A 22,636-nucleotide genomic window follows, 5' to 3' on the forward strand; every position below is an offset into this window, starting at 1 on the left:
TAACCGTTCTACCCGATTGTGTCGTTACTTTCTCCTCGACTTCTTGCGGTTTTTTCTTTTTCGGTTTCTCTAGCGAAATAAGATAAAACTTTTTGTATTGTTTTTTAAAAAACTCTTGACCTTTTAATTTTGTTTCTTTCGCATGAGCAGTTGCTGAAGACGGTTTTGATTTCCCTATTTCTTTAACTAGTATATGGTCTGATTCACCGTCAAACTCTTCGGAACTGGTTTCCGATGATTCTGTATTATAAGTTTTAGAAGTTGCACTTCGCATTTTTGAGGTATCACCTCCCCTTTCTTCTTAAATTTCTACTCCTCTGGAAGTAGAAGGTTTATTCTCTAAGTCCTCGCTTTGAGTTTTCAACTCGGGAGATTTGAAAGATTCTTGAGAGCTTTGAGAGGAATCAAGAGTTTTTGCGGGATTCCTCCACTGTTTAAATGCCATGCCTTCAGGGGGGTGGGGCATTCTTTGCACTAGTGTTTTCCTCCATGAACTCCATTGTTTAGGTTTGACCTTGGACACAGTTATATCATGATATTTTCCTTGCCAGTCATCCTCGGGAGTTTTATTCTTAGGCAATGTACTTTGACTCGTTTTTATTGGGATATTTATTAAATCCAAAGCTTCTCACAGATTTGTTTTAGTTGAATCTTTGGGAGGAGTTTTCTTTACAGTAATACCCGGAGTTTCTACCGCTCTGTTCAATTCCTCCTGCATTGACAGGGGCCTTTCTATTGGTGTTGCAGGGGAAACCATATCATCTGGAAATCTTTTGGGGGGGGACAAGGGGTCGAAATTCTATAACGGAAATATTGGGTTTTTGGAGATATCGTATAATCAAAGTCTCCTGCGCTCTCCGATGACGAGCTTTCTGAACTTTTCGGTGTTTTTATTCTTACTGGTATTAGGTATTTTCTCTTGGGAATAACTAGATTTTTAATAGCCAAAAATTCTTCAAAGTTTTCCTCGTCACTCTCATCCTCGAAAGTCTTGCTTGAAATTAAAGGGGTTTAGCTCTGCCAATCTTGATTTAGGGGGCTCATTTTCGGCATCTGACGAATCAGTAGAGGAGGGACGTGATACCCATCTCTCAGGAAATTTTGATCTTTTTATTCGGCTAACATGTGCCTTGTAAGTTCTTCCGCTATCGGGGTTCTCCGTTTTAAAAGTATATTCGTTATTGTACTTTTTGACTATTCTGTACGGTCCAGAATTTTTGTTAGAAAGTTATTTGCCTTCCATTTTTGCCTAGTTCTTTAGGTAGACGCAGTTTCCTATTTTGAAGTCTATGCTCCCCTTGACTTTGGATTGGTTTCTTAGCTCTTGGTTTATTTTATATTTTTCCAACTCTTGCCTAACTATCTTATAAGTTTTCCTCATCCTATATATGAATTCTTGTTTGTAATCCTCTGATTTATTGTAATACTGCCGAGATTCAATAATATCATCATACGGGATTCTAAAACCACGACCAAAAAGTAAATAAAATGTATTGTCTTTAGTTGTTTCTGAATAAGCAGTATTGATTACGTTAGTTAAATAAGGTAAGAATTGATTCCAATCGTTCCTGTTGTCTTTTGTATAAATGTTTAAAACATTCGAAAATATTCTATGCCTATTTTCTATTTTACCATTAGCTTGTGGGTGATACGGGGATGTCACCATTATCTCTATTTTTAAGAAAACTCATTAAATCATTTGTTACCTTTGAAACAAAATTGCTTCCGTTGTCACTTAAAACCTTTATTTGGAATACCAAATTCTAAAAATAATTTCACCAACGCCTTACTTGTGGCGTAAGCGCTTTGATTTTTTAATGCTTTTGCAAAAGTATATCCGAAAAAATGGTCTATAACTGAAAGAATACAAGTATGGCCTCTGTTGGAAACAGGCAAGCCTCCGCTGGTTCCATATAACTCAAATGAGACAATATCGAAGGGGTACTTTGCTACTGGGACCCTTCCCATTGGAGGATTAGGATAAGCTTGGGGGTATTTCTTCTTAAGCTACATGCTTCGCATGTACTTACAAATTCTTTAAGTTATGTTATTGCCGACAGCACGTAAAAATATTGTTTTAATTTATGGAAAGATTTCGCTACTCCTAAGTGTCCACATATATCTGAATGGAAATATTTGAATGCAGGTGTTATTAAGTTTTGGGGCAATACAAATATTTCAGATGTTTGGTTTATATTTTTTTCAGCAGTGAAGATTTCGCATAGTTTTTCTTCATTAAGATCATAGGAAAAATTTTCTATTTCTTTTTTAAGAGTTTTGAATTTATCCGGTAACACTTCATCATTCGCAGAATAATTAATAAGTGCTACACACATTTCGTCCCTTTTTTGCTTTCTTTTTATATATTCTAAAGACAGGGGACAATAGTTGACCTTATTTTCTTTTACTGTGTCTTTGACATTGTTTTCCTTACATTCATGTTTGCTCTTAGCATTGATAGCGTTAACTTCATTTTCCTCAGCTTCCGACGGAATATTTTCTGGGTATCTACTCAAAAAGTCGCAAGCTGCATTTTGTTTACCTTATAAATATTCAAATTCGTAATCTAGGTCTTGGATTTTCATAATCCATCTAGCTAGAATGTCCGTGGGGTTTTTAAATGTGCGCAGGTACTGCAAGGTTTTATGGTCTGATCGTAGTATAAATTTTCTACCAATTAAATATATGTCTAAATTTGTCCAAGTGGTGGATTATAGATAATAATTCTAAGTTTGTGGCGGAATAACTACTTTCGCCTATTGATAAAGTTCTACTCGAATAGCATATAGCTTTTTCTATTTGTTTTTGTTTAGGCGTTCCCTCTAGAGGATTAGGGTTTTCTACCGGGATCATTTGCGAAAGAATAGCGTCAATGCCCTTTGAACTAGCATCGGTTGTGACCATAAATTGTCCATTTTCGAAATCAGGAAGTGATAATGTTGGTTCAGAAGTGAGTGCCTTTTTGAGACGGTCTATGGAAGTTTGAGCTTCCTGGGACCAGGTAACATTTAGGGAGTTCCCTTTAGTTAATTCCGTGAGGGGTTTCGCAATTTGGGCTTAATTGCACACAAATTTTCTGAATTAACCGCTAAGACCGAAAATTCCTCTTAATTCTTTCAAACTTCTTGGGGGTTTGAGGGTTTCAACACATTTTATTTTCTCTGGGTCTGGGGATATCTCTCTTAGCGTCACTACTACTCCCAAAGATTTAATTTTAGTTTTAAATAAATTAGCTTTTTCAGGCCGGCATTTCAGATTGCCTTGTCTAGATTTCTCGAACACCTTAGCTAATGTTGCTAAGGATTGTTCAGCGTTCTCTCCCACGCATATAACATCATCAACAAAATGAATGATATTTTTTAATCCTCTTAATAGATGCAATAAGGGTCTTCATAGTGCGCTTGAACTTGTCTTAGGTCCAAAAGGTACTCTTAAATATTCATATGAACCACATTCAGCTGTTGAAAATGCAGTTTTGTGGACATCTTTTTCGGCTATTTTCACTTGGTGGTAGCCTTGGGTAAGGTCCAAAGAAGTAAAAATTTTATTTTTGCTTGAAATAGAGTCAAGAATTTCATCTATTCTTGGTAAAGGAAATTTATCGCTAACTACTTGTTTGTTGAGGGCTCTATAATCTACTACAAGTTTAAGATCACCATTCTTTTTTGGTACCAAGATCACTGGTGCAGAATACGGACTTGTACTTGGGTGTATAATTTAATTTATTTTCTAATTCACGAATTTTATTTTTTAACTTCCCTCTGTGCTTATACAACAAGAAATAAGGCTGTTTCGTTACATAAGTGCCAGTTGAAAAAGTTTAGTAATCATAAAATATTAGCAGTCCGACGTCATATTAAGATTCGGAAATACAAATTAAAAATTATATAATACTTCAGACAATTTTTTCTTAACTTATAAGTCTGTAATGTGTTCCCCATTTAATTTTTCTAAGAATTGCGGGTTCGTTAGCGAATCTTTATTTATTAAGGTTTTAATGCCATCTACCAAGTTGCTTTTATAATTCTCCCATCTATTTAAATCATTCTCCGATAAAACTTGGATTTGAACTAAACACGTCCCCTTTTTTATTGTAATTGTGTCATTTTAGTGGTTATTAGTTACCCAAATAAAACCTTCTCCTTTGTCGTAAGATATAATCTGTTCCTCGCATAACAGATTTTCAGGAATTTCATTTGACGGGGTCGCAAACCATATTTCAGATTTGCTATCCACTGGTTCAATCATCTGTGATATTTGAATTCTTTGCATCGTTTTGGGAGGGACTTTTGTTTTCCTTATCGCGAATCCGTAATATTTTTCTTTATTTTCATTGTCTATTAAATTTAGACTGGCGCTATCCGTCAATAGCATTGGCTGTGCCTGAACTGCAATGGGGGTCACTACTTTTTTCCATAATTCCACTATTTTCTTGATTCCGTTTGACCTGTACTGCCGTATATCTCCTATTTTTATTTTTCCAGATTCAATACCCTTATTATTTAAATTTACTTCGTTTCTGCAATGTCTCTCAGAATATTTGAACAAATTTCTGATTATACCACCAGAAATTCTATTTACTGTTACTCTGTTACAATTTCTTAAGGTAGAAATTTCTTCCCCTACCTTAGCCGGGTAGACAAGCTTTTCGTTAGCCACGTCTAATAGTATTCTATTAGACCTCAAAAAATTTGTGCCAATGATGGCTTCGTACGGAAAGTTATCGCATATTATAAAATTTGTCGGAAAGATTCTATTATCTCTTTACGTTTAGGCGAATTGAACCTTTTGCATCCAATTTATGCCCTGTTACGCTAGTGAAATTATTAGGATTATTAGGCTTCCTGTGTCGCCTAATATGCCGTGGCAACATATTAAATACGCATGAGTTTATGATACTAATCGTTGCACCAGAGTCAATCAAAGCTTTAAAGTAAACATTTGCCACACAAAAATCATTAAATATAGGTAACTTGTTATTACTATCACTACAAGACCGTACTACTATCGGTTTGGACCTATAAAACATTTTAGGCGCCCTCTGGGTCCAATTTATTCTTCCCAGGGGCCTGACACGTTTTCCCTTGGATTTATTTTGTACGTCGGTGTCTGCAATAGAGATTCAGAAATGTGAGAATCCGTAGGCATATCTAATTTATTTACATTTGTCTGCCTATGCCATGTATTATTACTGTAGTTTGGATTTCTTGCGCCAGTGCCGGGTGTTGGCGCTGACAGCAAATATCGTTGGCTTGAAAAATTTGTATTTCCCGTCGGCCGATAATTATTTTGTCTATTGGGGGGAGGGTTATACAAATTTGGTTGGTACGCGTTGTAAGGTACTGATTGGCGCGATCTTCCCTGGCTATAGCCCAGTGAACCACCGGCGCTAAAATTTGTTCTTGCGAACAAACGGTTGCCATAATTTTGCATACTGCCGACAGCAATTCTTGGTGTGCTATTGGGGACATAACGGCACTCCCTCGCGATGTGCCCAGGTTGATTACAAATATTGCATCTTATTGTTGTATGGTTATTTTCATGATTAGATTATTTGACAGGCTGAAAACGTACTGTTTTCTGCATAGCGGGTTCTTGCGTTTTATTTCTTTGTGGCACTGGGGAGTTATCCCTTGAAAAGAAATTGGGAGACGCCTGATCGCCCTTGAAGGTCTTGTTTGCGTTTGATTCGCCTAGGCTATTTATTTTTGCTTTGCTGTGATTAGCTACGATCGTATCAACTTTGATCAATCACTCTACCTCCTGAACGGCAAGATTCAACGACTGAATATTTTTGGATATTACCATTCTATATAGTTTTGGGGGTAGCCCTTGCAAAAATGTATGTAATATGACTTTTTCATATAACTCTCCCGAACCTTCTCCGTATTTTGCCTCTACTGAAATACGTATATCATCAAGATATTCTCTTATATTTTGTGAATGGTCAAAGCATACCATTCCGTGTTTTAATTTATTTGTAGAACTGGTTTCGATAAATCTGTCTTTAAATGCCGTTAACAATGTGTCCACCTTATTTATTGGCAAGTTGGCGTCATCACCTATAGTACGTTCAATCTGCTTTAGAAAGGTTAAGGCCTGGGCCTTTTAATCTTAATAGAAGCATGCCAACTAACGTTTCTAGCTCTGTTTTTGTTAATTCTAGAAACTGGGCCAATTGTATATTAAATTCGTCAATATCCGATTGTCCATTGTACTGTGGAATAGACTGCTATTTCTATATTTTTCGCGACCAACTTTTGCGCCTTTAATTGTTCTTCTAAATCTTCTGACATTTTTTTTATTTTTTTGCGTTTGAATAACTCAAAATAAATTTATTTTTTCACTTAACCTATTTTGGGGGAGGCTATTATCTCCAATGAGATATTTTAAAGGGTTTTACTGTAATAGCTTAGCGGTTATAGGCCTAATCACTTTACTTATATGTCTGTATCTCTCCAATAATTAAATTTAAATTACAAAGTTTATAGCCTAATTAGTTCGCATGATTTTCTCCAATTTCCGACCGTGCCATTTGTAGCGATAGAAAATTTACGGCTGTCCTAATTGCAGTAATGAAGATTGACCGCGTCGAATGTGATATTGTACCTTAAGGCTGCGAACTTATACCATATAAGTTCTTCGAGTGTCGCTTATAGCGCTAAAGATTGTGCCGTTTGTGGCGTTAAAGGTCGCGCCGTTTCCGCCGGGTGAATTTTTCTTAGGTCAAGTGATAGGCTAAGCAAACTATAAAAATGATAAGAAAATCAAAGGTTCCGCCGGGTAATTTTACGATCGCATCGTCCAAGCCGTTATAGCTTGTCTCGTGTCGTCGAGGGCTGCACCGGCTGCGAAAAGGGGGGATAGATAAATGGGTAGCCACGCCACTCGCTGAACGCGAGAAAATAAAATATGTAATTATATAAATGTAACCTCGTTTCCTCGGGTTATCACGAAATCAATTACCTCTAATGTTATGTAGAAATCAGATCCCTGGGAGCGCTACCTTGGAGGCATACGAACTAATTACCTGTCGTGTGACTAGATACAGACATATAAAATAAAATAAACACAAATAGAAAAACAATAGATTTATTGTGACTTACATTTGAGGTGTACAACAGGGCTCACTTCAATTGACGGCAAATGATAACCAAGTCTCTACAATGACTGCATAATAATTTGAATCACAATGCCTGAGTGCCAAAATAATTCTGATCTTAATAATCTTCCAAAAAGCACTTTTACCACACTATCAAACATAGTCCTCGTCCTGCGCTATAAGAGCCGACCCACAATTGGCCTAAGTCCTGAGGCGGGCCAAACTTTCCGTCCAATAATCTGTTTTAAATATTTTTGATGATTTAAACGTTCACACACTCTTATCAATTAGACTTCCAGCGAAACATTGTATTTATTAGTTTTTTTATTACCACTCTTCTCGGCGAAATTCAAAACCGTGATTAGCGCTGAGATTTGGCTGGAATTAAAAGGCAGTTTTTTTCTTTTGCTGATTAAGAACTTTTCTTTTTTGAAACGAGATTTAACTTAATTAGAGGAAGTCGGAATTATCTTTAGAAAGAAGGAACTTTATTTTTGTATTTTAAATCTATCACATTTTACTCACGGTACATTCAATCAAAATCCTCAAACACATTCAATCAAAATTTTGAGATTACTATTTTGTTCAACGTACTTGAAAGGTCTACAAATTACGCCTTTAAGGATGACAATAACCCTGCAAGCCCAAGGGCAAAAGTTGTAAGTTATTCGCTGGGGGCATATAAGGTTTATTTTTATAGAAAGCGTTGTCATAGAAACTACAAAAAGAGTTCATTCAATTAGAAATTGAGAGGGCTAGTAACACTATCAATAGTCAAAAGCGATCGGAGGGCGAATGCCCCCCTCCACGCCCATCCTTTCCCCAAACACTTCCAATCAACATTTTGATATAGCCATTTTGTTGAACGTAGTTGAAGGGTCTGGAAACTATGTCTTTGAATATGACAGTCCCCCCCCCTCAAACAGCCATCTGGGCTAAGGTTGTAAGTTATGCCCTGGGGGCATATAAGGTTTTTACAGAAAGCATTGTTGTAAAAACTTCAAAAGGGGTTCATTCGATTGGAGATTGAGAGGGCTATTGCCTTAAGTCTAAAGTGGTCGGAGGGAGAATCACCCCCCTCCCCCCACGCCCATCAATTCCCCAAAAATTTACAATCAACATTGTGTAATAGCCATTTTGTTCCACATAGTTGAAAAGTCTCAAAATTATGTCTTTGAGGATGACAACCCTCCCCTTATAGCCCTCAGGACAGGGGTCGTAAGTTAAGCCCTTAGGGCATATAAGGTTTTTATAGAAAGTTTTGTCGTAAAAGCTTTAAAAAGGGCTCATTCGATTGGAAATTAAGGACTAGTGCGTTTTCTATTAGTCAAAAGTGATAAGAGGGCAAATCCCCACCCCCACGCCCATCATTTTCCCAAAGACTTCCAATCAAAATTTTGAGATAGCCATTTTGTGCTACGTATTTGAAAGGTCAGGAAATTATGTCTTTGAGCATAACAAATCTCCCCAGCCCTCAGGGCAAGGGTTGTAAGTTAAGCCCTGGGGGTATATAAGGTTTTTTATAGAAAGCATCGTCATATAAACTTTAGAGGGGGCTTTTTTTTTTTAAAGTAAAGAACTCTATTAAACCAAAAATGAACAAAAACAGAATTAAACAATCTACCAAGCATATAACTACCACAAATTAGTATCAATAAATAAATAAAACCCAAAACAACCAGAAATTAAAATAAACAACACAGTCAAACTCAAAACGAGCAGAAATTAATATGAGTAGGGTTCTATACCCCTATGTTTTCTGAAAGCCAGAATATAATTTGTATTTTACAGAAAAAATTCTTTTAAATTATTTAATTTTTATAACTTTAAGAAATAAAAAAAAAATTTAGATTTTAAGGAATAAATATCAGCATATGCATATTAAACGAAAAATGCACATTTTTTTCAGTAAATTCATTTGATTTCTTTTTTTCAGTAAACTGCAAATTATATTCTGGCTTTTAGAAAGCACAGGGTTTAGAACCCTACTCATATAAATTTTTGCTCGTTTTAGTTTGACTCTGTTGTTTATTTTAATTTCTGTTTGTTTTGGGTTTTATACGACTACTCCTTATGCGCCCCGGGCATAACTTACGAAGCCCCATGCCCTGGGGGGTTGCGTCGACCCGAGTTTTATATATATGATATTTGGACTATTTTTAACAAAATAGCTATCTAAAAAATTTTTTATCGGACGGGTTTGGGGGAAAAAGGGCGGGGGGGGGGGCTAGTTGCCATCGGATCTCTTTTGAGTCTTAAAGTCAACTAGAAATTTCAATTTCCAATCAAATGAGCCCTCTCTTAAGTTTATAACGAGCATCCTTTCCATAAGAACCATATATGCCCCCAAGGCATAATTTACAACGCCTGCTTCCGGGCCCTTGGGGGTTGTGTCGACACTGGAATTGTTGTTATCTGACCTTTGAACTATTTTTAACAAAATGGTTATCTCAAAATATTTATCAGATGCATTGGGGGAAGAGCGGCGTGGAGGGGGGCTAGTCGCCCTCCAATCTCTTTTGACTCTTAAAAACTGAACTAGAACTTTCAATTTCCAATCAAATGAGCCCTCTCCAAAGTTTATACGAGCACCCCTTCCATAATATCCATATATACCCCACGGCATAACTTACAACGCCTGCCCCTGGGCCCTGAGGGATTGTGTCCACCTCGAAATTTTCGTTATATGATCTTTGAACGATTGAAAAAAAAATGGCTATCTTAAAGTTCTTATCTGATGGGTTTGAGGAAAAAAGCGTGGATGGGGGGGGGGGCTAGTTACCCTCCAATCTCTTTTGACTCTTAAAAAGTGAACTATAACTTTCAATTTCTAATTAAATGAGCCCTCTCAGAATTTTATACGAGCATCCCTTCCATAAGAATCATTAATGCCCTCAGGGCATAATTTACAACACCTACCCCCAGGTCTTGGGGGGTTGTGTCAACGCCGGAGTTTTTGTTATTTGTGATCTTTGAACAATTTTTAACAAAATGACTATCTCAAAATTTTTATCAGATATATTTGGGAAAAAAGGGCGAGGGGGGGGGGCTAGTTGCCCTCCAATTACTTTTGACTTTTATAAAGGGCACTAGAACTTATGATTTCCAATCGAATGAGCCCCTTTCGAAGGTTGTGCGACGACTCCTTACATATGAAGTGTCTCTGGGAAAAATAAATAAATAAATAATAAAACATTGGAGCCGTATGGCCTTTACTATAGGCAGCACTATAGCGTTGCCTCTGAAACTACTCGAAATTCATAATTTAGAAGATATGATAACTTACTTAGATTGCTTCTATATTTCTGTTTTACAATTTTATTTATATTTGCATTTCTTTTTATATCTCAATAAAACCGACACTGCAAAATCATCTTTATATCTAAATCTTTACAAAACATCGTCAAACATAACAATACATTATTTATAAACAGTTTCTACAGTACAACAGCTGCAGGATTCTCCACCAACAAATGGGGGATTATAATCGAGTCGCTCTTTAGTAATGATGTCGAATATCAACGAGAATTTTATGCCAAAAATGGCATTATATTGGAAATAATATACTTTTTTGCATAAAAAGCACGTAGATATTGCAACTTCCTTTAAAATGAGCTCTTAAACAGCTCTCTAAAGATGTTAGAGTGACCCCCATACGCGGTAAAAAGAAAAAAGAGGGCGACAGTACTACCTATGCAAAAAAGTGGTTCTCCTTTTTGTCCAGGCCAGGGGGCGTTTTCGGGAAGGACGACTCCCATGGCGTAATTTTTGTTACAACCTGACGCTATTTTCGAGGTTAAGACGATTTTTCGAAATTCCCATACATTGGTTTTCAAAATAATATTTTATTATTAATACTAATCGATATAATATTTACCATCCTGAATCACCTAAAAATGGCAATTTTTTCTCATTCACCATTTTTTTTTAGTTTTTCTATACGCGCTTTTAATTTCTGTCTGTTGTCGCTGTCGCTGAAACCATGATCAGACCAGTGAACAGGCTGCATTAGTTGCTAGGGAAATAATTCTTGCCCAATGTAACCTTTGCATGTTTTCTTTAGCGTTTTTTTGTAACAGTTAACTTTTGAGCAATCCCGACGTTGTTCGAACGAGTATTAGTGAAGATACAACTTCTCAGCCAATCATAGCTAGACTTAGATTATGTTGAAACTGTTCAAATTTTGTTGAGAGGGGGGAGTTCACTACTTACCCCCCTCCCTTCCACTAAACCCAACCCCCTTGGTAGCGGAATGCAAACTTGCAGTCATATAAACCTGCGCAATATCACTAACTACTGATAAATCAAACCCGTAGCGCGTTTGATTTACGCGCTACGGGTGAAAGATCTATTAAAAAAAGCAAGAGAGAAAGATAAAATCAGAACAGCAAGTAATTGAAGTCTACAAAGAGGAATGGATGATTCTTATGCACATTGCAAGTGGATTGAGCTAACAAACTAGCTTAACCTTCTTTAAATTCATCTTCAACTTACGTTTAACCCAGGCCAAATCAAAAGGGAAATCTTTGCACTGCGAGCCCAATTAATGATGAACATTACAGAAACTTACTTGGTTCGTGGTTGTCCAACGGCCGGGGTAGGAAGCGGCGCTTCCCTTATATATCTTTCACGGGGTTTATATTTATAGTTGTTCCTGGAAAACAAATAAGAAAAACTGAAAGACAGAACTTTCCATGAACTAGCGCTTTCAGAATTATACTTATTGTCCCCGTTTGTCCGTAAATGTTGCGGGTCATGAAATTAATACTGGGCATCCAATTATTACTTCCCTCAAGCAGATACGTCTATATCTATATATATATATATATAAATATATATATATATATATATATATATATATATATATATATATATATATATATATATTATATCATAAGCCCTTTTTAGGATTGTATAAATATGAAGTCATTTCACTTGTGTATAGATAAGTCTATCATCAATCCGTCCATATATCATTCCTTGGGCAGAACTAAGGTGTACAATATATATATATATATATATATATATATATATATATATATATATATATATATATATATATATATATATATATATATATATATATATATATATATATATATATATATATATATATATATATATATATATATAAAATGAGTTTTAGCGCTTAAATTCCTGACCCAGGTAAAGCGGCGCGCCAAACATAAGTCGTTGAATATGATATACCTGCTTATTAATAAGCGTAATAATTTTCAAAGGTGCAGGGGGGTATTTTATATGGGAGGAATTTCCCGCAGAGGAAAGGAATTTTCCATGGACGGCCCATATCCAACCAGTGATATTTCCTGTTCATGAAAGCCAGATTTCCGGGCCTTATTTGAAGAATGATCAGAAATTACACATAGAAAAAAGTTTTTTCAACTGAAAGTAAGGAGCAGCACTGAAACTTAAAACGAACAGAAATTACTCCGTATATGAGGGGGTGCTCTTCCTTAATAACTGGCTCTTTACGCTAAAGTTTGACACTTCCTGGCGATTTTTTAAAAACATATCCTGAAACACAAGGACCGTCTACTTAGATTAAAAAGCTTTTGTAAAGGTTCTAAAAAAAATTAGCGTAAAGAGCAAGGTATTGAGGAGAGGGCGACTCCCCTCATATACAGAATAATTTCTGATCGTTTTGTTTTAATGTTGCTCCTTAATTTCAGTTGATAAAACTTGTTTTTTGTTTGCTTGTTTTTTTGTTTTTTTTATTATTTAAGACTTACAAGAGGAGATTGGATTTGTCTCTGTTACGAGGAAACAAATGAATGGACACAAAAAATTTTCTAGGACAAATCAATGTTCAAAAAACCAAGGGTGGCTTTAGAAAATAAATCGTTTTATTGGCTGTATTGGAAACCCTTATACTTTAAAATCCCTTCCAAGCTGACATGGACACAATACACCATTTGCAAAAAAAGAACCCGAATCAGAGAGAAAGAGAAATTATAAAAGAAATTCTCTTCATATTATTTGATAACTTTTTCCGTATTTACCGAGAAGTCCGTCATATTGAAGACATTTTTTTTTTGAATTTCCAAGTTATTACATACATGGGCAAACCTCTCGAGTTAAGTTTGTGGCTTAAAATTTGACATCTATTTATAAAATCCGTCAAATTACAGCATATTCTTGCATACCTAAATAATAGTGAGTGAAGGACTGAGTAGGTGATGTTTGAGTGTATACTACTTTCTAGCCACCGGAAAGAGGTAGTTTTAGGAGGGGGAAGAGCAGAGGCAGAGGAGGACAGACCTCGGGGACAGACATTTTAGAGACATAAAATTTTAAATTAATAATTTATGATGATTTTGAAGTGTTGAAATTTTATATTTATTAAGCTAGGTAGAGGGCGCAGTTGCCAATGTATATGCCAATTGAATCCAAAATTTCCATTTTCTCATATAATAACCCATATAAAGTAAGAAAATTCAGATTTAAATAAATGAAATAGCTTGTTAATAAATGAAAATTTTGTTAATAAATGCAAATTCTGTTAACATTGGGCCTGAAAATTTTTTTAGACAGAGGAGAGGGTGCTAAACAAGTTTTTGCCCCGGGCGCAAGAGAGGCCAGAACCACCATGGAACTGAAATTATTTGAATCAAAATCGAAATCACCCACTTTTCAAAAGCTGATCTATTTATATGCATGCAATTCTCAAATTACGCATTCGCATCATCATCCTGCTCTTCTTTAGTTTTAAGTCATGAGGTGACAATTCAGCAATTTTAATTGATTTAAGAAATTTGGCGAGAGTTCAGTTCCTTCAAAAAAAAAATGCTTCCGAGAAAAATACATAATACGTAAATTTTACGTGTTACTACACGTTTTGTAGAATGTACTTACAAGAATAAATATTCCTTTTTGAGCTCATCTGAAACTTTGAATGGCTTTATTTTTGGCTTTTTAGCAGTATAATTGTATTTTGTCCATTTTTGTAAAAAAAAAAAAAAAAAAAAAAAAAAAAAAAAACACGCTTCCGAGAAAAATACATAAATTTTACGTCTTACTACACGTTTTGTAGAATTTACAAGAATAAATATTCCTTTTTGAGCTCATCTGGAACTTTGAATGACATTTTTTTTAGCTTTTTAGTAGTATAAGTGCATTTTGTCCATTTTTGTAATAATAAAAAAAAAAAAAAAAAAATAGAAATATAAACCATACATTATAATATGCTTTCTAGAAAAATACATAATACATAAATTTTACGTGTTACTACACGTTTTGTAGAATGTACTTACAAGAATGAATATTCCTTTTTGAGCTCATCTGGAACTTTGAATGGCTTTCTTTTTGGATTTTTAGTAGTATAAGTGCATTTTGTCCATTTTTGCAATAATAATAATAATAATAATAATAATAATAAAAAAAAAAAAAAAAAAAAAAAAAAAACAGTTCCGAGAAAAATACATAATACATAAATTTTTAATTTTACATGTTATTACACATTTTGTAGAATGTATAAGTGCATTTTGTCCAAAAAAAAAAAACACTTCCGAGAAAAATACATAATACATAAATTTTACGTGTTACTATACGTTTTGTAGAATGTACTTACAAGAATGAATATTCCTTTTTGAGCTCATCTGGAACTTTGAATGGATTTCGTTTTGGCTTTTTAGTAGTATAAGTGCATTTTGTCCATTCTGTAATATTACCCAGGCAAACATAACCATGTCCACTCCTAAAAATAAATCAAAGAAATGCAGATAAGTCTAACAAAAGCGGCGAAGCAGCAATCTAGAAATACAGATAAGCATCTTGAGCTTGGTATTAAAAGGGTAAAGATAGATAGATAATTTTATTCACCCACTCGATAAAAAACAAAAAATGGAACTAATTTATTATAAATAATAAGAAAAAAAAAAAAAAAAAAAAAAAAAAAACACTTAACTGCAAAAACAAAAACAAACGTTACGAAAAACCGCCAATAAAAAAAGACATTATTAAAAAAAATCACTAAGGACGAATTGCAATTGCCAGACTAATAGGCCCAAGCGACCCCAAAAATTCAGAACGACGTTTCATCACAGCAGCAATCGGATCTGTGATACCGAACCTTGCAGACATCTTGGAATTATTAACCCACGGTGGGGTATTTAAAAGAAATTTTGCATATTTGTAAAAAAGTGATCGAAGGTTTCTTTTATCACTAACACTAAATATATGCCAAAACGGTGATAAAGCCAGAAAGTGTGGGATCACCAGTGCATTATATAGCCTAGCTCGAGTTTGTCGATTATATTTCGCTTTAGTTGAAGATAGCGCCCCGTAAGCCTTACGTGCCTTTTCTGCGAAATTACTTATTTGGCGAGCACGTGTAGATGCCATGTTATGACCTATAGGCATTCCTAAGTACATTATGGAGTCAGACAGTGGAACCTCTTGAGCACCAAATTTGACAGCAAGATCTATACAATCTGCATTTCTCCTATTGAAAGCAACAATCTCGCTTTTACTTGCATTAAAAGATAGGCCTATCTCTCTATAAGCATCATCTAGAATCTGAAAATTTTCGTCAATACGAGACAAACATCTACTTAAATTAAGAATATCATCTGCGTAATTAAGTAATGTTACATCCAAACCTCGGAAAATGCAGCTCATTTGCACTAACTTTTGGGCCTCGAGAACACTATTATTATACAACCGGGGTGACGAAATTGCACCCTGCCTAATGCCCTTTCTAACCGGAATAGCATTTGGTAATACAATCGGCCCGTTAGGAGACGGGACTTTAACTTGGACTCGAAGCTTCTTATACATATCCCGAAAAGGCAAAATAACCGATCGGTCCACACCACGTTTATGAGCAGACACTAATAACTGGGGATGTATCCCAGAATCAAAAGCACGTCTAACATCATGACTCGCTAGAATAAGGGATTCATTCAGTTCATCAGCTTCTATTAATATATTAGCAAGAATATAATGGACGTGCTCGCGACCAACACCTTTTTTAAATCCGAACTGATTATCGGGGGTAGAACATTGAAAAGCAATATGATCTATAACTAGCAATTCCATAAGCTTACATAAAACCGGCGAAACAGTTATAGGGCGGTAAGATACGCATTCAAACGGATTTTTCCCTTTTTTCAAAATAGGTGTAATTACTCCAGTACCAAAAATGTCGGGAACGAGACCAGAATTAAAGATAATTTGGAATAGAAGCTCTAAATGACTCAGGAGACCAGCAGTACCATGTACAAGATGCAACCCACACAACTTGTCGACACCTTTCGATTGTTTCTTTTTTAATTTTGAAATTGCACGAATCAGATTAGGAACAGTTACTATGTAGCCAACACCAGAACTAGGCAATTCCATGAACTTATCAAGTTCGACTTCATATTTATCTTCAAGATCTTGTTCGGGTGGAGAGAACTCAGAAGTAAAGTGGGACACCCAATCTTGCTCAGAGATCACAGGTTCGACACTATTCTGATCACCATTACGTTTAAGAAATCTCCACACAGCATTTGGATCATTACTTATCAATTGACTATGTTGATCGATCACTTCACATTTATGCTTGGACAAAATCTTAGCAAATCTGCGTTTGCTGAACAGCCGAACTTCATTTACAACACCTGATTTCGGACGACCACACTCGTTCCAGAGCCTAAGCCAAAATTTTGCACGACCACATGCTTCACTTAGAGCAGGGTTTTCGGACCACTTTGGAATTTCCGTTCCCACTCGGACTTTACGAATGGGGACCGCAGCGGCCTCGGCAGATAACAGTGCGTGAGATATTTCACTACAGTAGATGTTTAGTAGCAGCTGTTTCTCTTCATCTTGAATACATACACTCTGCTGTAGTAATTGGAACGGCACTTTAATCTTTGTGAGAATCTCATCCAATACGTAATGATAAGTAGCCAGGTCAATTTTACTCCAATTAGTTTTGATTTTCCACTTCTTTTCATTAGTTGGGGGGTTAGGAGAGGCAGGAATTACTCGAAAAGTGTTTATAATTGGAAAGTGATCAGACGCGCTTACGCTCAGATCTACGTGCGAATTGCCGCAAGCTGGAGATTGGATGGAACTTAACATGAAGTCGAGAGATGAAGTCGAGCCTGAGTTATGGATATAAGTAAAACACAGATCATTGTTAGCAAGACGAAGACCGTCACAGGAAGATAGGAGGATCTGTGCTCGAGCGTTAGACTCATCAGTCAAGTCACAGTTCACGTCACCAGCGACTATACATACAAGGCCCTGGCTAGAACAGCTGCCCACCGAACTCGATAGCTTACTGCAGGCTTCACTAAATTTTTTTTTCTGATTTACTGTCTCTGTAGTCTGTTGGCATGTACACAGAGTGGATAACAGTTTTGTGCACCTTAACAGCAACAAAAAAGTCTGAAGATTTATACAGAATGGGATTTAACCTGCTGCTAACAAGAATGGCGATTCCACCGGACGGCCTTCCCCTGCCCGATGACTTTGCAGGAGTAGCAAATACTTTGACGCCATCGTTTAGCTCAAGCAGACTAACGGCTTGATTCGAGAGGAAGTGTTCCTGCACACAGAGTACATCATTATAACATAACAATCCTTCTAACAGTGGCATTTTATCAACCACTCCACCATTTAAGTTCCATGAAACAACCCGTATAGAATCACCGATCATTGTTTAGAAATTAGCTTCTGAGCTACTGGACAGTGGAAGCTGTAGCACGGGGGTCGAGAAGAACCACCCAGCGCGCAGGTGGGGGCAATTGGGCATGGATTGTCCCGAGCGCAGGAAGGATCTCCACCGCACATTGAACATTTCGGGGGATCTACACAAGATTTTGCTGCATGTCCGTAGGACTGACAGTTGTAGCACTGCATCGGTAAGAATTTAAATTCTGTAATGGGTAGTCGCTCGTAACCAAAAATGGGCGGAGAGTTCATTGCGATAAAGAGATGAGCTTTGCTTTCAAACTGTAATTTGAATGACCGAGTACTACCAATTTGTACGGCCTTAACACAGTTCGGTACAACTGAGCGCAGTTCGTCATCTGAAGTTTCAGTGGGAACGTGGCGGATTATTCCGAAGAAAGCGGGAGTTTTTACTTTAACACTTATAGTTGAGTCACTTTTACCCACTGCCTCAGCCAGGGACTCGGCAGCATTCTTGTTGTTCAAGACTACTCTCCATTCAGATTTCCTAGGTTTCAGCTCCACAATGTTCGAACGAGTATCACCACATACTCTGTCCAAATAGGATTTCCGAGCGCTAGGGTTCGAAAGATCTTTCGGGGGATTCTTCAAAACAACCGCATATGACAGTTTCGACATGATCGTGTTGGTTTCTGCCGCAGGCATAGCAGAGACAGAAGGAGAGGGATTAGAATCCACGTAACTATCGAACTTAGCACACAATTCGTTTACTTTCCGGGTTAGGGTAGCCGTCACTTCTCCCGGGATTATCGGAACTTCATCAGGTTCGAAAATCACAAACCGCGGCAACGAGATATTTTTATCTTCACAAACCCGAAATACTTTTAATATGTCCAGGATATCATCGGTGTTCTTCGATCGCGCAGTAACACGTGTGGTAATTCCTGCTAGGGGCCACAATAACTCCTTCGCCATTGCAATTGCGTCCTCTGAGAAAAACTCGACTGCTTTTTTCGCTATATCCTCCGAGCGATTACCAGCTTTTATCGCACGGAAAGCATAATTAAGTAACGCATTCCAAACCAATTTCTCATTACTCCCCATCGCAACAGCCACGTCACAATCCGTAATGCAAAATCAAAGTCCGAGGGGAGGAGCCAGTACAATAAACTACGACGTAATACAGAGCTATTTAAGCTAATAAGCGAGGGAAGCGTAGTCTCTTGCTACCTGATCCCCGCAGTTTAAGGGAGTCACACTCCCGGCAGTTACAACGGCCCTTGCGACAAGAAACTCCCCTCTTCTTCTCACTTATTAGTAAAATTTAATAATATGAACGCACTCTAGAATCCGCTATTAAGAATTATTATTAGTAATTCAAACTGTAAGAGTATTTCAAGGTGTAAGAGTATAAAGAACAAAGTATAAAATTCGATCCAAATGTTTTGACAGCAGTTTATTAGCTGTTTTGAAGCTGAAAAGAAGTCAAGTATCAAGAATCTATATCATCAAAAAAAGGTGTCTCCAAGGGCGTATCCAAGATTTTTAAATAATATCAATCATGATACTATTGTACAAGCCAAAAAGACAAGCTCAATATCTTTTTTTATATTTTCTTCTATAATGCTTTGTCTTGTTGGGTCATGTGTTTGTTTTGTTTATTCAAAGGTAGTTTATTGTGCATTTTTTGGTTCTTCCTTTAACGCTCCGTCCTTTCTATGTTGTTGTATACAGGTTTTCAATAAATAAATTAACAGATTTCTCGAGATTGTCATTGAACCTTCATATGTTCACTTTTTGGCATTTAGGTATGTTAACAAGTTACCACAAAAAAAGGTAAAAACAATTAAATGAAGTGGCAAATGTTTTTTTTTTGGGGGGGGGGGGCATATTGTACTAACATGGATTCAAACGGTAAAACTAATTGTATGCTTGACATTGAGTAAACAAAAAGTGATTACAAGATTGATGTCCCCTTTACAAAGCCCCAATAATGTTTTTTAGCTTTTAAGTTCTATTACATATGGTTTAGTCTTCACTGCTCTAACCTCATTGCTCTTTTAGTCTTCCCCTAAACGCGTATTTTCGGAACAAGACATTAAGTGTGCGTATTTGGTTAAGCTCTCTTGGTTCTCCAAGTTTTTCACTGATTATAAAATATTAACGTCAGTCAGAGGCAGGGTGGATCCCGGATATTTAGGAGGACATTTAGGGTCCACAAGAAAGATATAAAAATGACAGTCAAACGTCAGTCGTCAGTCGACAGTCAGACGTCAGTCAGAGGCAGGGTGGATCCCGGATATTTAGGGGGATATTCAGGATCTACAAGAAAGATAAAAAAAAATGAGCAGCCAGTAAAATGTGGAAAATATATATTTTTCTAGGCCGGGTGCCATAAATTTGGAAAAAAAATCATCATTCTTCAACCAGTGGATTTCCAACAAAAATATACTGAAAATTATACCAAGTGGGATTTAATTATTTAACCACTTTACTCTCGTAGGGTGAAAAAACGCAAAAAGAATACTTTCCAAGATAAAACGCTGCAAAAGATGAGGAGATTGCTTATAATCTAAGAATTATACAGCCCTTTAGTATATCAACTTTATTCAAGGGTAAAATCAGTTCAAGTGACATACCGGAACGTAAGCTGCCCGCCACACTCAGGACATGGCTCCAAAGCACCAAATGCCATAATGTCTGCAATTCTATCCATCATCTATAAGAAATAATATAGAAAATAAATAAAAACAACACTTATGGCAATGTACTTGCTCCCAGCATGCTACTACAGCAGTAATACCTGGTGTCTTACTTGCCGCTAGAATCCGAAGTTTTTTATAACATTTCTAAGCAAAACACTGAGTGGCTAGAGGTGCTGTTACGTAGTTCAATGATAACATATACTCCGACTCAATGAGAAATAAGATGATGATAAAGCCTATACAGATAATATGGATTTTAAAAATACGTATATGCTTTACATTAGTATACAAGTTTCGAATACAATAATATACAATGTTTTGAATTTGAGTACTAGAAAGCATATTTTTTTAAAGAAAAATGTTTTTAGCAATTGATAGCTGTTATACTATCTTAATAGTCTTTGCTTAAAAGTTTATTCATTTTTGTAACCTTTATAGACATGCATACAAAATCAAATAAAAACATATTCACCCGTTCCTGCTTCTCCTAAATGTAAGCTTGTAAGGCGCTCACTAAAGAGAAAACTCAAGAGAATCAGCAATCCAGATCATATCTGTATCTGAATTAGCACAAGATCATACCAAAACGATTTCATCGAATATATTATTATAATCATGCTTACCCTTATTTAAGAAGACTTAAAAAGATAGAAATTACAAATTATAATTAATAAAAAGCCAGTTCTTTCATTGTAGTACTTATAAAATATCACCATTATTTTCAATAAATAAAAAAAAACATTAAACAGATTTCTTTCCACGTCAAAATGCAAACTTCATGCTCAACTCTTCTTTCATCATTAAGTCACAATAGCAAACCCAACAAAAAAGAGACTGGAAATACTCAATGCTCACCCCTATATCCAAACAACCATTCACATAACACAAAATCCGCATACTTACACCCTTAAGCAGACCCTAACAATTACACTCCAACGCCAATCTAAAACACGGATGCCTTACTTCGCTCACCTCACCACCGAGAGATACGTAAGTCTTTAGTGAAGTACGGCGAATTTCCTTGAGTGAAATCACATACTTAAGCTAATAAACATTCCTCTAAGAATCACACTCCCACATGAGTCGAAAACACAATGCTTAACTTCACTAACCTCGTCACCGATAGCTACCAAAACCTTTTAGTGAAGTACGGAACATTTCCTGAGTGAATCCACATACTTACTCATAAACATCCCTCTAAGAATAACACTCCCACGCCAATCAAAAAACACAATGCCTTACTTCACTCACCTCACCACCTATACCTACCTAAACCTTTTAGCGAACTACAGAAAATTTTCTATGTGAATCCAAAGACAAACTCACAAACATCCCTCATCTAAAATTTTATTGTAAATTTTACGTTCCATTTGCATCTCGTCTTTAAACACAGGATATTTTTTATACAATAAAGAAATAAACATATATAGAACATTCGGTACTTGTATGATATACCCCCTGTAGCTCAAGAAGTGAAGCTAGGTTAATCCTAATAAATACCTAAGTATGATAAAAAAAATATAATACTTTGGAAACAAATTTGGGCTATATACTTGCATATTAGGGGGTGGGGTGGGGGTAAAGCACAGCGGGTCTGCATGCAAAATGTGTTAGCTACAATTATTCTGATATTATGAAGTAAGAATTGTTTTCTGACTTCACACTGTTCAAATACTTTACCCCCCCCCCCAATGTGCAAATATATAGCCCAAATTATATATTTCCCATCTATTCTGTCAATTCTCTTTGTCTCTTCTCACGCTAAGTTGAAAGAAACTAGCGAAAGAAACCGGTTTACACTGCGTCAATGCATGAACAACTTGAGCTGCAGGGGGTATATCATACAAATACCAAAGATTCGTCAGGTATATCTATTTTTTAACGTATAAGTATATCACGTGTTTACAGAAAATATAAATTTGATCTTATCCTATAGACGTAATTCAGTGAAACAAAATATATATGATTGCCAATTATTTTTCTTAGTCTCTATAACTGTTTCTACCTTAGTTCTGCCCTAGGATGGATGGATGGATGATAAAATATCTATCAACAAGTGAAATGACATCATTTTCATACAATTCTCAAAAAGACTTATGCCAGCTTTGCCTCTCACTCAGACTATCTGTTTTGGCTTTTTCATCACATTCCACCAACTTGATTTCAATTCAGACCAAGATAAAAA

The 22,636-nt window shown here is 36.1% G+C and overlaps 1 protein-coding gene across 1 annotated transcript in view; it reads right to left on the bottom strand.

The window, feature by feature from the left end:
- The window catches only part of Parp1 (Poly-(ADP-ribose) polymerase), a 142,362-nt gene that overhangs the window by 76,734 nt on the left and 42,992 nt on the right, over nucleotides 1-22,636 (bottom strand). Inside the window, exons 5-7 of the mRNA XM_089090451.1 lie at nucleotides 20,386-20,465; nucleotides 14,691-14,816; nucleotides 11,673-11,756 (exon numbers count right to left, since the gene is read on the bottom strand). Of these exons, the coding sequence (XP_088946577.1) occupies nucleotides 11,673-11,756; nucleotides 14,691-14,816; nucleotides 20,386-20,465 (290 nt within the window). The remainder of the gene's footprint in view (nucleotides 1-11,672; nucleotides 11,757-14,690; nucleotides 14,817-20,385; nucleotides 20,466-22,636) is intronic.

The sequence above is a fragment of the Artemia sp. Qi Xiang Cuo genome, chromosome 6 (assembly GCF_049724085.1).
Source record: "Artemia sp. Qi Xiang Cuo chromosome 6, ASM4972408v1, whole genome shotgun sequence".
In the NCBI taxonomy this organism is placed as follows: Eukaryota; Metazoa; Arthropoda; class Branchiopoda; order Anostraca; family Artemiidae; genus Artemia; species Artemia sp. Qi Xiang Cuo.